The following is a 13,633-nucleotide window of genomic DNA, read 5'->3' as shown; positions in this document are numbered from 1 at the left end:
CATGTCCCCAGAACTCAGGACGGAAGGGCAGCCCCGCAGGACACCACTAAGGGATTGTAAGACAGGAATTTCTGTCTTTGTTGGCAAAACGAAAGTCAATCTAGTGATACATGGGAAGCTGTACTGGACTTCTTTTGTGGCCAGAAAGGAGGCCCAGCTCTGACCCTGTTAGGTTGGCTGGTTGCTTGAAAAAAGACAGGGACTGGTTCTTTTTCACATGTACCTGTTGTAGGCATGGGCTAGAGTGCAGGAATTTTCATCTGTTGGGTGTACATTTTCAAAGCATGAGTGCTGTTTTTGTATGCAAACACTTCTGCCTGGACTAGTAGACTGTCAGTTTGGAGCCCAGGAGCATGTTTGCTCCTTGTATTGGTGCTATCTTGTAAGAAATCCTTGCCTTGTGATAGGAGGAGTCCTGGCAGTTGTTAAGAGAACACAAAGATGGGGAAAGTACAAATCATGTACAGTAACAAGTTAAAGGCCCTGGGAATTTGCCTTTACCCTTTGCAGAGATTCCCTAACAGTTTCATTCTTTATCTAGTTTATCCTCAGAGATATTAGGAGAAGGCATCCAGGCTTTAATGATGTATTTGGGTTTTGAGTTCCATAAGATTGCTTGAGAGGGTGAGCAGCAGGGAAGAACACACATCATACATTTAATGGCAGACAGGCTGTAAGTTAAGGTCCTGGGAGAGCCTTTCCTCTAGCTGGGGTGGAGGGCTGGGGTTGGGTCTGACTGTCTCATTTCCCCTCTCATAGCTCCTACTCTTTCAGTCTTAAGGGGGTGTGTTTTTTCATGGGCCTGGAAGGGAGCCAATGATATTTGGGGAAAGCCCTTGAGGAATTGCACAACACAGATGCTTGACATCATTGCTGACAAGAAACTACTTCTTTGGGTCTGTTTGGAAGGTCCAGCTTACTCCTTTGAAAGTTTATTTAAAGACTGTTGATGATCTGTTTCTGAGCACACCCATCCTGAGACCTAAGCTCTTGGTTTGTAAGGGTCCAGCGAAGTGTCGGAGGAAGAGACCACACAAGAGACTGGCTTCATACAATTGGCAAAAGGGGATTTATTGATTCAGTATGCTGAGGCTCAAGGCTCACTCAGGAAGATAGAGCAGCCCAGAGCCCAGAGCAGAGGTCAAGCAGAGCTTAAGTACACTTTTGGGGGAGGGCTGGGGGCTTTGCATACATCAGAACAAATCATCATGAGGCGTGGGAAAATTGAACAACAACTCTGAGACATGATTAGTACATTTATTGGCAGGAACAGGCTGGGCAGGGGTGATTGGTCACTTCTAAGCGGGGTACATATTCAAACTGATTGGTTTTAGGGCCTACATAACTACATGACAAACTACACAGAGTCCCAGGTTATTAGACAACCAGTGGAAATGGTGGAAATATTTACTGGGCAGTTCCAATATTGTCCTAACAGCTACAGGGATTACAGGTTCTGGGGGTAACAGAGGAAGTTTAACAATACCTAGTCTTTCACTTTTTAACTCAGGCCCTGCAGCTTGGAAACTTTACAATGCCCGGTCTTTTACACTTTAACTCAGGCTTTGCAGTTTAGAATCAGCTTAGAAATTTTACCCTTAATCAGCTTAGAAATTTTACCCTTACAGGTTAACTGAACCACTATTAAGTCAAGTGAGCAAATTTGTGTGGCAGGAAAGGAAGATGGATATTATGTGCCCTTTTTGTGAGACAATAGCACACAGCTAGAATGAGATGAGTGAGTTTGTATTGCTAGAGTCCTAGAGCAGAGCTTCAACTCTGGGAGTCTCAACAAATGAAGTCTGATTACTTGCCCCCAAAATCAAATGGAAAAATTAATGATTAAAAGCAGGAAAGGAACGTTAATCAGTGCAGCTGTATGATAAAGACAAAGGGGACCAGTGTCTCTAGCATTGTCTTCAGGGTACTGACAAGAACTTCTAGGATCTATAGACAAGTAGATCATAAAAAAGCATAGTTCATCTGTCTTGATCCAAATGTGGCCTGAATGATCATTAGGTCAGGACTGATTGAGTGGAGTCTTGTTGGAGACAGTAAAGTTGCTGTTGCCTGGGTGGCAGTTCTTATTCTCTACAAGATGTTTATCCATCAGACATGTTGGTCCTAGAATCCAAGTTGACTCAGAACAAAGGAGAAAGATGAAAAAAGGAGGGAGAGAATCCATTTTTTAAAAATCCTATGTTTAGTTACCCTTGGGGTATTTGTAGGTTCCAGTTAAGTCTGGGTCCTTGTTACATTTGTAACCCCTGCCAGTTTCAGTTGAAAGTAAGCATGAAATACAAACTGACAATTAAAGGTTTGTGGGATGCCTTTTCAGAAAATGATGTGGTGGTGCAACTGACTCTGGGTCTTGTCATGTGTTAGGTGTGTCTTGGTTCAGGTAAAACCTTACCTGTGTCCAAACATAGGGTTGATATTGGATGGACAAAACCTTACTGAGCATGGGCATTACTATGGATGGAAGAGAAATTTGTTAACATTATTTGAAAAGTATTGACAAATGTATTCTGTCTTTTACTTATTCCCAAGACACAAAGTTTGTCCACAAGTTTGGATGATTTGCTGAAGAGTTATTCAGCTCCTGTTTGCAATTTTTCTGTGAATTGTGAATATTGAGTTTTAATAACTAACTTTAAAAATTAACCAGCCTATTACAATGCACATTTATATCAGTACTAAAAAACAGAAATAATACAGAAAAAATAAGGCAAATATTCAGGTTCTAAATTTCTAAAAGTATAAATAAGCATCCCCTAATTTTCTAATCTGACAAAAGACCTCCCCCTGATAAATTCTGACATAATGATCCCCCAGACCACAGCTTTCTCAGGACTCCTGGTCCCCCTTTGTATAGATGTGATCTGAAGGCTCATAGTTAATACACCCAAAGACAATGCTGAAATGCGGTCTCTTTGTTTCCTGGTATAGCTATACTGATTGAGGTATAACTTTAAACAGTGTAGTCCAGTTGGGGTCCAAGTTCTTCATGTCCTGAACAAAGAACTGAGCAACACACACAGGAGTAGCAGGCAAAGCACAGATTTATTGAGGTGAAGGTGGAAATGGCACTCTGTAAGGTAGAGTGGAGTGGGCACAGCAAAAGAGGGAAGCTCAAGACCCAAGTGAGTAAAAATTAGTGTCTTACATACTGAGCTGTGGGGCATTGTTTTCCTTACCCCATTTGCTTCTATTGGTTATTTTATAAGCCCTGATTAGAATAGTGTTCAATATTACTTTAGAAAACCTAATTAGAGTACTGTCCACCTTACTCCCATTGGTTGTTTTAGAAGACCAATCCTGTGACATAAGTTTTCATGGCCATAAGACATCCATGGTGGGAGATGGCATGATAATTGTACTTATAAATAGGGACAAGATGCCTCATATCCCTGTATTGTCCTCCAGTGGCATTTTTCTTATACCCTGCCTCCATAATCTTGGTGTCCCTGAATTCCTGTCTAATACCTGCTTTTCACCATTACTTTTTCTGTTTGGTTTTTGAGGCAAGCACCCAGACCTGATTGGTTGGGACACAAAGTCAGTCAGTTGTCAGATTTAGGATTCTGGTAACAACACTTAGGACAAGAAAAATTGCAACTACAATAAACTGTCTTAAGAAGCTCACTTAGATCATTCAGTGTTTTATTCATTATAGGATAGCACCAAGGATGTTCCCATTATAGTTACTCAGTCTACTTTATGTTCCCATGTGACACACACAAGATGTCTTCAAAAGTTAATGCCAGAAGTGTCTAGAAAGTTTATAAGGCTGTGAATCTCCCTCTGGGTCCATTGGAAGTGAGTGACTTACAAAGAAAGAGAAAGGACTACTCAGGCCTGGTGTGCATACTGGTAATCCTAGCTATTCAAGATAGAAGCAGCCTGATTTCAAATTCAAGGACAGCCTGAGCAATTTAGTAAGACTCTGTCTCAAAATAAAAACAAATGGTGGGAGAGCCTAGCAGTTGTGAGTCCTTGGTTTCAATTCCCAGTAGAAAAAAAAAATGAGGAAATATAGGAAGACAGTCTGAGAGGTACCCAAACTTATCTTATCTTCAGCTAGAGGTCAATTCCTTCTGCTTCCCTTTTCCAATAGCACTACCTCAATCATGCCCACCTTGCTTGTACTTTAGGGTGGGGAGAAGGGATGGCAGAATACTGAGAAGGAAGAAGAAAACATACTTTACCTCACCCTTTCCATGAGTTTGAGATGGCTTAAGATCTTTAGATATTATATTGGCCAAATAATATTGTTATATTGTTTTCATGTATGGATACAAAACAAAACCCCACCATTATGTATTACTATAATGTACCAATAAAAATGTGGAAATTTTTTCAAAAAAATTCTTTAAGTCTTTTGCATAATAGAAGGAAGTGGCCATTAATGAGCAACCGAATGCTACTGTGTGCATTTGTCATTTATAATCATTCTCATGTTCACTCTTAGCTTCCAGGTAGGAGTTTTAGTCATCACATATGTATAGGAGGAATTTGAGAATTCCTAGGGTCACTCAAAACTGGGACAAGTGAGGAGATAAAGGCAGAGCTCAGTGGTAGAACACATGCTCAGTATATACGTTGCCCTGGTTGTGTCCCTACATTGCGTGTGTGCATGTGTGTGTGTACCCCCTCTCTCCCACACACACATAGAGCTTGGGCAAAGCTTTTCCAGGTAGGTATTATGGTGCAGTATTAATAGATAAGGAAGGTGAGAGTTCATTGGTAACAAAATACTACTGAACTTTGTTAATGTGCACCATGTTTGTCTGTCCATCTCTATGTCTTTATTCCTCCGTGTCTCACCTTGTTCCTATAACCCTCTTTTATTTTCTTCCTTCCTTCTCTTCTTCCCTTCACCTAACCTGGTAGTGAGTTTATATCTCTCCTAGTTGTTCATAGAGCAGCTCATGTTGAAGGCCAACAAGGAGTAGGAAACTATAAGCTTCCTGCTCTGTGTCTTTTCTCAGTGTGCCAGAGACATCTTCACAAGCCTGATTTCTAGAGGAATCTTGTTGTTCATGTCATTTGAATATAAGTTAGTTATAAATATGCCATATTAACCAGGAAGGGAAATTTTTTCTATGCCATTCTTCACAAAACAATGTTTCATAGAATAAGCTTTGATTGGGCTGTATAGATTTTGATAAGGAAAACTTCAGGAACAATGATGGTAGATTAAGTCCAATACTACACTTCTAATACAAATATTAAAAAATGTTGCTTGTTTTATATTTAATTTTATTTTATTAAGGAGGTGGTACCAGAGATTGAACTCAGGAAAGCTAATCACTGAGCCACATACCCAGCCCATTTTATTTACTTTAAAAAAATTTATGTATGACAGCAGAATGCATTACAATTCTTATTACACATATAGAGCACAATTTTTCACATCTCTGGTTGTATGCCCAGTATATTCACACCAATTCGTGTCTGCATACCTGTACTTTGGATAATAATAATTATCACATTCCACCATCATTAATAACTCCATGCCCCATCCCTTCCCCTCCAACCCCTCTACCCTATCTAGAGTTTGTCTATTCCTCCAATGCTTTTTCTCCCTATCCCACTGTAAATCATCCTCTTATACCAAAGAAAATATTCAGCATTTGTTTTTTTTGGAATTGACTAACTTCACTTAGCATTACTTCTCTAACTCTATCCATTTACCTGCAAATGCCATGATTTTATTCTCTTTTATTGCTGAGTAATATTCCATTGTGTATATAAGCCACATATTTTTTCATCCATTCATCTGTTGAAGGGCATCTAAGTTGGTTCCATATTTAGCTATTGTGAATTGTGCTGCTATAAACATTGATGTAACTGTGTCCCTATAGCATGATGTTTTTAAAGACTTTGGGGGTAGAGACCAAGGAGAGGGATAGCTGGGTCAACCATTTTATTTCCTTTTTTAAAAACAGAGTCTCATTAAGTTACTCAGAGCCTCACTATGTGGCCGAGTTTATTTAATTTTGAAATAATTTTTGACTTAATGAAAAGTTTAAAAAAGTGGAAAATCTCCATAACATCTTGCATAATTAGAGTACAATCATCAAAACTAATAAATATCCATTGCAGACTACTATAGTATTATTAATTAGACTCATATTACTAATTAAATTATTTGTAATACATTAGTTACATACTTTATTCCAAGATTTATTGTCTTTATACTATCCTTTTTGCCTTCAGGATCCAATCCAGTTTTTCACATTATAGTTCACTGCTATAGATCTAGTTTTCTCCTCCCTATAATAATTTTTCAGCTTTTTTTCCCCTAAGATCTTGATACTGTTGAAGATGCCAATTAGTGTATGGGTAGAATTCACCACATTTTATTTGTTTGATGTTTTCTCATGATCACCTCGAGGTCCTGCCTTCTGAGAAACACCACAGCAGTGAATGGCCTTCCCAGGCATCATATCAGGGGTGTGTGATGTTGGTGCCTCTCATTGCTAATGATGTCAGCCTTGGTGGAGGTGATGTTTGCCAGGAGTCATCATATTCCCCTTGTAATGAAGACATATCTTGGGAGAAAAACTTGTGTTATGTAAATATCCTGTTTGTTCTCAAACTTCCACTGATGAATTTTGGCATCTACTTTTGGAACATGTTGTAAATGATATTATGTCAATCTCAGGATGGGTTTTTTAAAAATGGTTCATTTCTTCTACAATTTTATATTTTCCTGTAAGGAAAAATTTCCCCTTTCCTTCTTTTATTCAAATTTATATTAGTATTGACTCATGGGTGTTTATTTTGTTATATGGGTTGTAATCCAGTATTACCTTTATTCGATTTGCTGTTCACATTGCATCGGCTTTTGCCACCAAAACCTCTTCTTTCAGACTTGCCCTGTGACATTTGTGTGTAATAGATTTGTGACTACTAAGTATATCACCCCTCTCTGCTGTTGGTCATCTTGTCACAGTGCCAGATTGGTGAGGCCATCCTTGGGAAAGGAAAAGAGAAAGAGTGATGATCACGGATAACATATGTGAGTGGTAGAAACATGGGGGTCAGGGGGCAATTCTATAAACTGTGTTGACCCCCACGTGCTTTCTTTTTGAAGGCAATTTACCTGAAGCTCTGTCTGGCTGGTATTACCTTAAATTTTATCCACTATATAGGACCTGATTGTAGTTGGCAATTTGGATTCAGCCTTTTAAGGGTAAAGAGATCAATTTGCTAGCACTTTGGAATTTTTAAAAGTTCCCAGCTTATCTCAAATGATGACTTGTAAGTGTTTACAAAACAATCAGTGTACACATGAGCTGTTTATTTGTCACTGGTAAGAAGCCCAGAACATTTTATTAACTTAGTAGCTTGATTAAACTTCATCCTGACTAATAATTGCCTGTATGTGAAGGGAAGATATAAAAAACATCCTGTTCTTGAGATGTTTAAAATATTCTCAAATGAATTATGATATCTACTCCTTCTCTGTCATATTGGGGCAAGTCTGTGAGTCTCCATCCTCATTCCAAAAATAAAGGTTTTAGGCAATAGTTTTTGTCTCCCATGCTTTTTGCATGCTCAATATACCCCTTAATATCCAAAACATTTGGGATACTACCTCTATTTTAGTTTTAATTTCAGTATCTGCTGACTGAATACACAGTGATAAATGAACTCAGTTAAAATTTAAATCCATATTTATTTTAGTCATAAGAGCAGTGATGTTATTGATACTAGCAATTCTAGTCGTACATACATAATGAGACACACATAATCCTTGCAGACCAGATTAGGCTGCTTACTCTTTTATAAAAGGCAAGTGATGTAAAAAGAAAAAATGCATTTTATGCACTTTGATCAAACTGTGGAGAAGTAGCTATATTGCTTTTCTGCTGGTGCCAAAAGAGGTTAACATTTATAGAAAAGATAGGTAAGTGATATAAGTATAACTAGGCTGTGTTTAACCAGAGACTATGTCAGTTTTAATTATCTTGACATCTATCTTCAGCCTGTGTGAGTTTTTTTCTCATGTGAAATTCAGGAGCTCTCTGTTTTAGACGGACTAGGTTTTAGATCCAGTGATGTAAAGCTTCTGGTAAATTCTATCTCAAGCACTCAGCTTGATCTTAGCCTATTCCTCTTGTTTTCCCCTTGGATCTCCTGATTCTACAAATTTTTAATCACCAATCACCCCTCTAGGCTGTTGGTCATGTTGTTACAGTGCCAGATTGATGAGGCCAACCTTGGGAAAGGAAAAGAGAAAGGGTGATGAAGATGGACAACAGATGTGAGTGGTGGAAACATGGGGTTCAGGGGGCAATTCTATAAACTGTGCTAACCCCCATGTGCTTTCTTTTTAAAAGCAATTTACCTGAAGCTCTGTCTGGCCTAAGATTCATCAGTAAACAACATTTTATCTGCTGGAGAAATGCAGGGCCAAAGACTCCTTCCTGTTACTAAAAAGAACACAAGTTCTCTGAAGGAGGGATTTTGTGACATTTATACATGGTAGATTCCAGGACTCAATGAGACAGAATAATGGAATATTACACAGCAATAAAGAAGAATGAAATTTTGGCATTTGCAGGTAAATGGATGGAACTGGAGAATATCATACTAAGTTAAATAAGCCAGTCTCCCCAAACCCAAGGCCAAACATTCTCTCTAATATGTGGATGTTAATCCAAAACAAGGGAGAACAGGGAAGGGAAGAATAGAAATCCATTGATTAGACAATGGAAAATGAAGGGAAGGGAGTAGGGAGGGAAATATCAAGGACAATAGAATTAATGAGACATACTTTCTTAGCCTTTTATTTGAATACACAATCACGGTAACTCCACATCATGTTCAACCTCAAGAATAGGATACTAATTAGAATAAGTTATAGTCCCTGTATGTATGATATGCCAAAGTACATTCTTTGTTATATTTATATAAAAAGAACAAATAAATTTAAACAAGAAAATGTGATCTTAAATGATACTTCTTTAAAAAAAGAGGCAGAAAAATTAAAAGCAAAGCACACTATCAATAAAATTTGTAAGAACAGTTCTAATTAAAACTGGTCAAAAATGGGCCAAAGTGACTCAGAGTTGCTTTGGATTTTTAACATATTGTTATATTATTAAAATGTCCCCTCATGGCAAAAGACCATTTGCAGTGGTAACTTGATAGTCTAATGCAATCCTTCTATCAGTGAGAAGTCAAGAGGTGGACCTGGTGTGACTCTAGAAACTTCCCTGGATCCCCAATAAAACTAGAGGTCAGGAGGGCTGCACCTTCCCTCTCTTCTTTGAGAAGATCCATTGTCTCCTTTTTTTCCTGTCTCTTCTAATAAACTCATGCCTGAGCTACTCTGAGCAACTCCTCTGAAATCTTTCCAGGATGATCACAAAGAACAAGTGACCAAAGACATCGAGAGGAATTTTGGCTCCATAGATGGCCTTGATCTCTAACAATGACTTTCCCTGGGGGCTTCATAAAAAGAGTGAAAAGAGGTGGGATTTGAGTTTGTTGAAGATCTTTCCTATTCTCAGAAAATATATGGATATTCCTCATTTTTAGTAACCTGTCCTCCTTCCTCATTATTTGTATCCTATATTTGTAACCTCTAAAGTCGAGAAACTGATTTATGAGTAAATATTCCCCTTCTTCATTTCTTGAACCCTGAATAAAACCATCTCTTAAACATTGATTTTCCATGGGATGAGCTTCATACCTAGGAAGAAAAACACTACAATAATCTATCATCCCTAGAGAAGTTCTACAAATCTAATAATTAAGGTGATTGCTCCTGACTTCTTGTTAGTGACTATAGTAGTTGTAGTTCATTGTGTTCATAGTAGTTGTGGTTCATTAGTCTTTTATTCTATATGAATCTTTGAGAATTTGGGTGTGAGGAGATCCAAAGGGCTGAAATAACTAGATATTATGATATTAAGTGAAAATTCAATATTCAAATGCAATTAATTTTCAAATACAATATAATTGTGAGGAAAATTCTTCACCCTGTTTGAGAGATTGGTTTAGTTATCTATTTTGAAATAATTTGAGATGTAAACCTGCATGTGCATAACCCTTTCACCAGATTTCTTAACTGTCCACACTGCACTGTTAGCTCCCATCACTGTGTCTCATTTGTGTCCATTGTTACTACTGTTTTTTGTGAATCACTTGAGAGCACACTATCCACATGATACACCTTTATCCCTAGTACTTTTAATACTACTTTCTAGAAAGATGATTCCTGTCCTGTATGATTACTCAATTGTTTTCTGGAAGCAACCAAGAAATGATGTATCCTCAGAGTGAAGGCAGGAGAGGTCCTGAGGATCACTCTTCACTGTGTTCCTCACATAAGTGACTAACCACCACATTGTGTCTCTGCAGTCTTGTCCATCCTGGTACTTTCTAGTCCCATCCCACTGCAGGTGATGTTAAAACTGATCACCTGGTTATTTTGCTGTCCGTCAAACTTCACCATCAGATCACCATTTTCCTCTTTGTACTTGATTAATATGAATGGTGATACTCTGATGTTACTCCAGAATCTTGTTGTTTATTAAACTTGAGTTTCATTCCACTGTGGTGACTCCTGTGTGGATCAGCAACCACTGATTGTTGATAAAGGTTGAGTTCATATTTTCATTGTCTCATAATTTGCATTTCAATTATAGGAAAAATCTTTATTCATCATTTCTCCTTTTGGTTACTGTATAGACTCATGGATTGTATTTTTTTTAAAATTTCCTTTACTGGGGACTAAACTAAGAGTTACTATACCACTAAGCTACTTCCCCAGTCCTTTTATATTTTGATTTGAGACAGTATCTTGCTAAATTTTCCAGGCTGGCTTCGAACTTGCAATCCTCCTGCATCTGCATAAGGAGTCTTTGGATTACAATAGTGCACCACAGTGTCTAGTATGGATTTGTATTCTATATAATAACACCCAATTGTAATGCTTCATTAGTATTATTTATCTTCATACTCCTATTGCTGCTGATTTAGTCAGTAGGAAATTTTTCAAGATAGGTTATTTTTTTTTAACTCATCCCACCACTCTTAATTCTTTGGCATAGCAAGAAGTTTCAAATTTATTGTATACTTGCCTTCCCAGTCCTGGAATCCTCCAGTGTTTATTTTTGGAGAATGGTATTGAGAAAACATGATCTGGGTGATTTGAACACTCATTGCTATTCAGGTGTCATTGCTCCTGTGCCTTCTAAATGGACAGACCTAGGGAGTGTATGTATGCAGGTACCTACACACATTGAACATGTCTATTGCATTTGGTAGTATAGCCATTTGGACAATATTAATTCTGCCTATCCAAGAATATGGGATGTCTTTCTATTTTCTAAGTTCTTGGGTTTCTTTATTCAACATCGTGTAGTTATCATTGTAGAGGTCTTTCCCCTCCTTGGTTAATTTAATTCCCAGTACTTTATTTTATTTTTGAGGTTATTATAAATGGAATAGTTGTCCAAAAAGGATCATGGTTTAAAGAATAATTGAAAGGAATTTAGAGGGACCTGATCCATCTTTCTTCTAAATATTGACTAATAATAACATCCTTCATAGACTAGACTTCTGTTAACCAATAAGTCTTTTTTCTTTGATTTGGTGCTTGTTTTCTGTCTGCAATTTTTTCAGTCTTCCTTGAGTGTATCATTGCAGAGTCTAAATAAATAGTACTGCATCTAAAGTAGAACGATAAATCATCACGCTTTTGTGTTTACAGTGGAATCATGAAACCTGGTCTCAATGCTATTCTGGCACACCAAAGTCAAGGGAAATCTTTGTGAGTATAACAGAAAATATGTCTCAACCACTTCTGTGTAGTTGTTGTGTGATTTTTAAAGATGACTTTTTAAAGTTTACTAGGGCATAACTAAACAATTGATATGGTGATGTTGGCCATATTAGAAGTTAATGGAGAGGGGAGAAAGGGAATAATGATAAAAGTGGGAGGATGGAGCTGAAAGAATAATTGAAGACTAGAATTCTTTATTTTGGTAAAGAAGTACATTGCCTGAGCTGGATCCACCAAATTCAGACAGCTAGAAACTCATTTGGGAAGACTGTGCTGGATCAGCCAACATGGCTTTGCTTATATACCTTTGGGTTTTCTTGTAACAACAACAACAACAAAAAGATGATGATAATTTAAACATACACATGCACATATAAATAATTTTAGTTAAACCTCAGATTTCTGGAGTAGTAAATTTTCTAAGTTTAGTAGAATATGAGAGATATGGCCTATAATGGAGGAGAGAAATCTGTATTGTATATGTCCTTTTATAGGTTGCTAAATATCTTAGCTGCAAGGAGAGATGCATCTGGATTATCTGGAGATGTTTTGATCAATGGAGCACCTCAATCTGATAATTTCAAATGTAATTTGGATTATGTGGTTCAGGTAAGAATTCGTAGATTTGCCTTTTTTGTTTCATCTGTATGAGCATACTCTTTACTTACAGCTTATTATGCTTCTAGTTGTTTATGTGTCATGCTCACATAACCAATATTCATTCCACCAGCTTTCATAATCTTCCATCTCAACAGTTAAACGAAAAAACAATGAGGACTTGGAAAATGACCCTGTTGGACAATGTTATCAATTCTGGCTTGTGTATAATTTACAAGTGTCCACAGTTGTCCTTTTTACCCTTCTAGCATTTTTTTTTCTTTCCCTAGAAGATGTGTTTGCAAATCCTTGTACAAAGCAACCTGGCTGTAGTGGGCATGATTACCTGGGCTCAAACCTGGCTTGCAGCTTGAGGATGAAAATGACTTCCTTGGACTCTGCAGCTATCTTTATGTGGGTCACTGCAATTGGTATAGTTGAAAGTTTACTATTATCTTGAACTTTACCTTGGTTATGTTATTTTTATAGATCATGGATTAAGTTACATATACTGAAATATGACTGAGGAAATTAAAATGAGACAGAAGAAGACACATGTACAGGGAAAATTACACTCAACTTAGAAAATTAGTGAAAAAAAGTCCCAGAGAGAAGTCAGTCCAGCCTGGAGCAGATTTATGATTAAGCATATAAAATCATTACAGAGTAAAGAAACAAGTATGAAATAGGGAAAACTGAATGGAAATCTAATGATATTAAATATTATCACTAACAAATTTTAGGTATGATAATCATATTGTGGTTACGTTTTATATACATATAGAACTATGTACTATGATGTCTGGAATTTTCTTCAAATTATAGATGAGACAACACTGATCATGCATTTATAATTACTGAAATTCAATTTTGAAGATGTGGAGTTTATTATATTATTCTGTCTATTTTTGAATATATTTGGCAATTTCCTAATGGAAAGTAAAAATAAAACATTTTTTGGTAAAGGGAAAATGTTGATTCCTGATTTCAAAAATTAAAAAAAATTGCATTTAGGATGATATTGTGATGGGCACCCTGACAGTGAGAGAAAACTTACAGTTCTCAGTGGCTCTTTGGCTTCCAATGGCTATGACAAATCATGAAAAAAATAAAAGGATCAACAAAGTCATTGAAGATTTAGACCTGGATAAAGTAGCAAATTCCAAGGTAGTGTGAAAAAACCTGATAGTATCATAACCATGAAAGATGACCTCCTGTGTAGATGCTATG

The 13,633-nt window shown here is 37.1% G+C and overlaps 1 protein-coding gene across 1 annotated transcript in view; it reads left to right on the top strand.

Moving 5' to 3' along the window:
• LOC144251243 (broad substrate specificity ATP-binding cassette transporter ABCG2-like) overlaps window positions 1-13,633 on the top strand; it is a 106,907-nt gene that overhangs the window by 69,039 nt on the left and 24,235 nt on the right. Inside the window, 3 exon segments of the mRNA XM_077794269.1 lie at window positions 11,735-11,794; window positions 12,301-12,415; window positions 13,418-13,570. Coding sequence (XP_077650395.1) covers window positions 11,735-11,794; window positions 12,301-12,415; window positions 13,418-13,570 — 328 coding nt within the window.

The sequence above is a fragment of the Urocitellus parryii genome (assembly GCF_045843805.1).
Source record: "Urocitellus parryii isolate mUroPar1 chromosome 10 unlocalized genomic scaffold, mUroPar1.hap1 SUPER_10_unloc_3, whole genome shotgun sequence".
NCBI lineage: Eukaryota > Metazoa > Chordata > Mammalia > Rodentia > Sciuridae > Urocitellus > Urocitellus parryii.
This window is presented reverse-complemented; position numbering and strand designations above follow the sequence as displayed.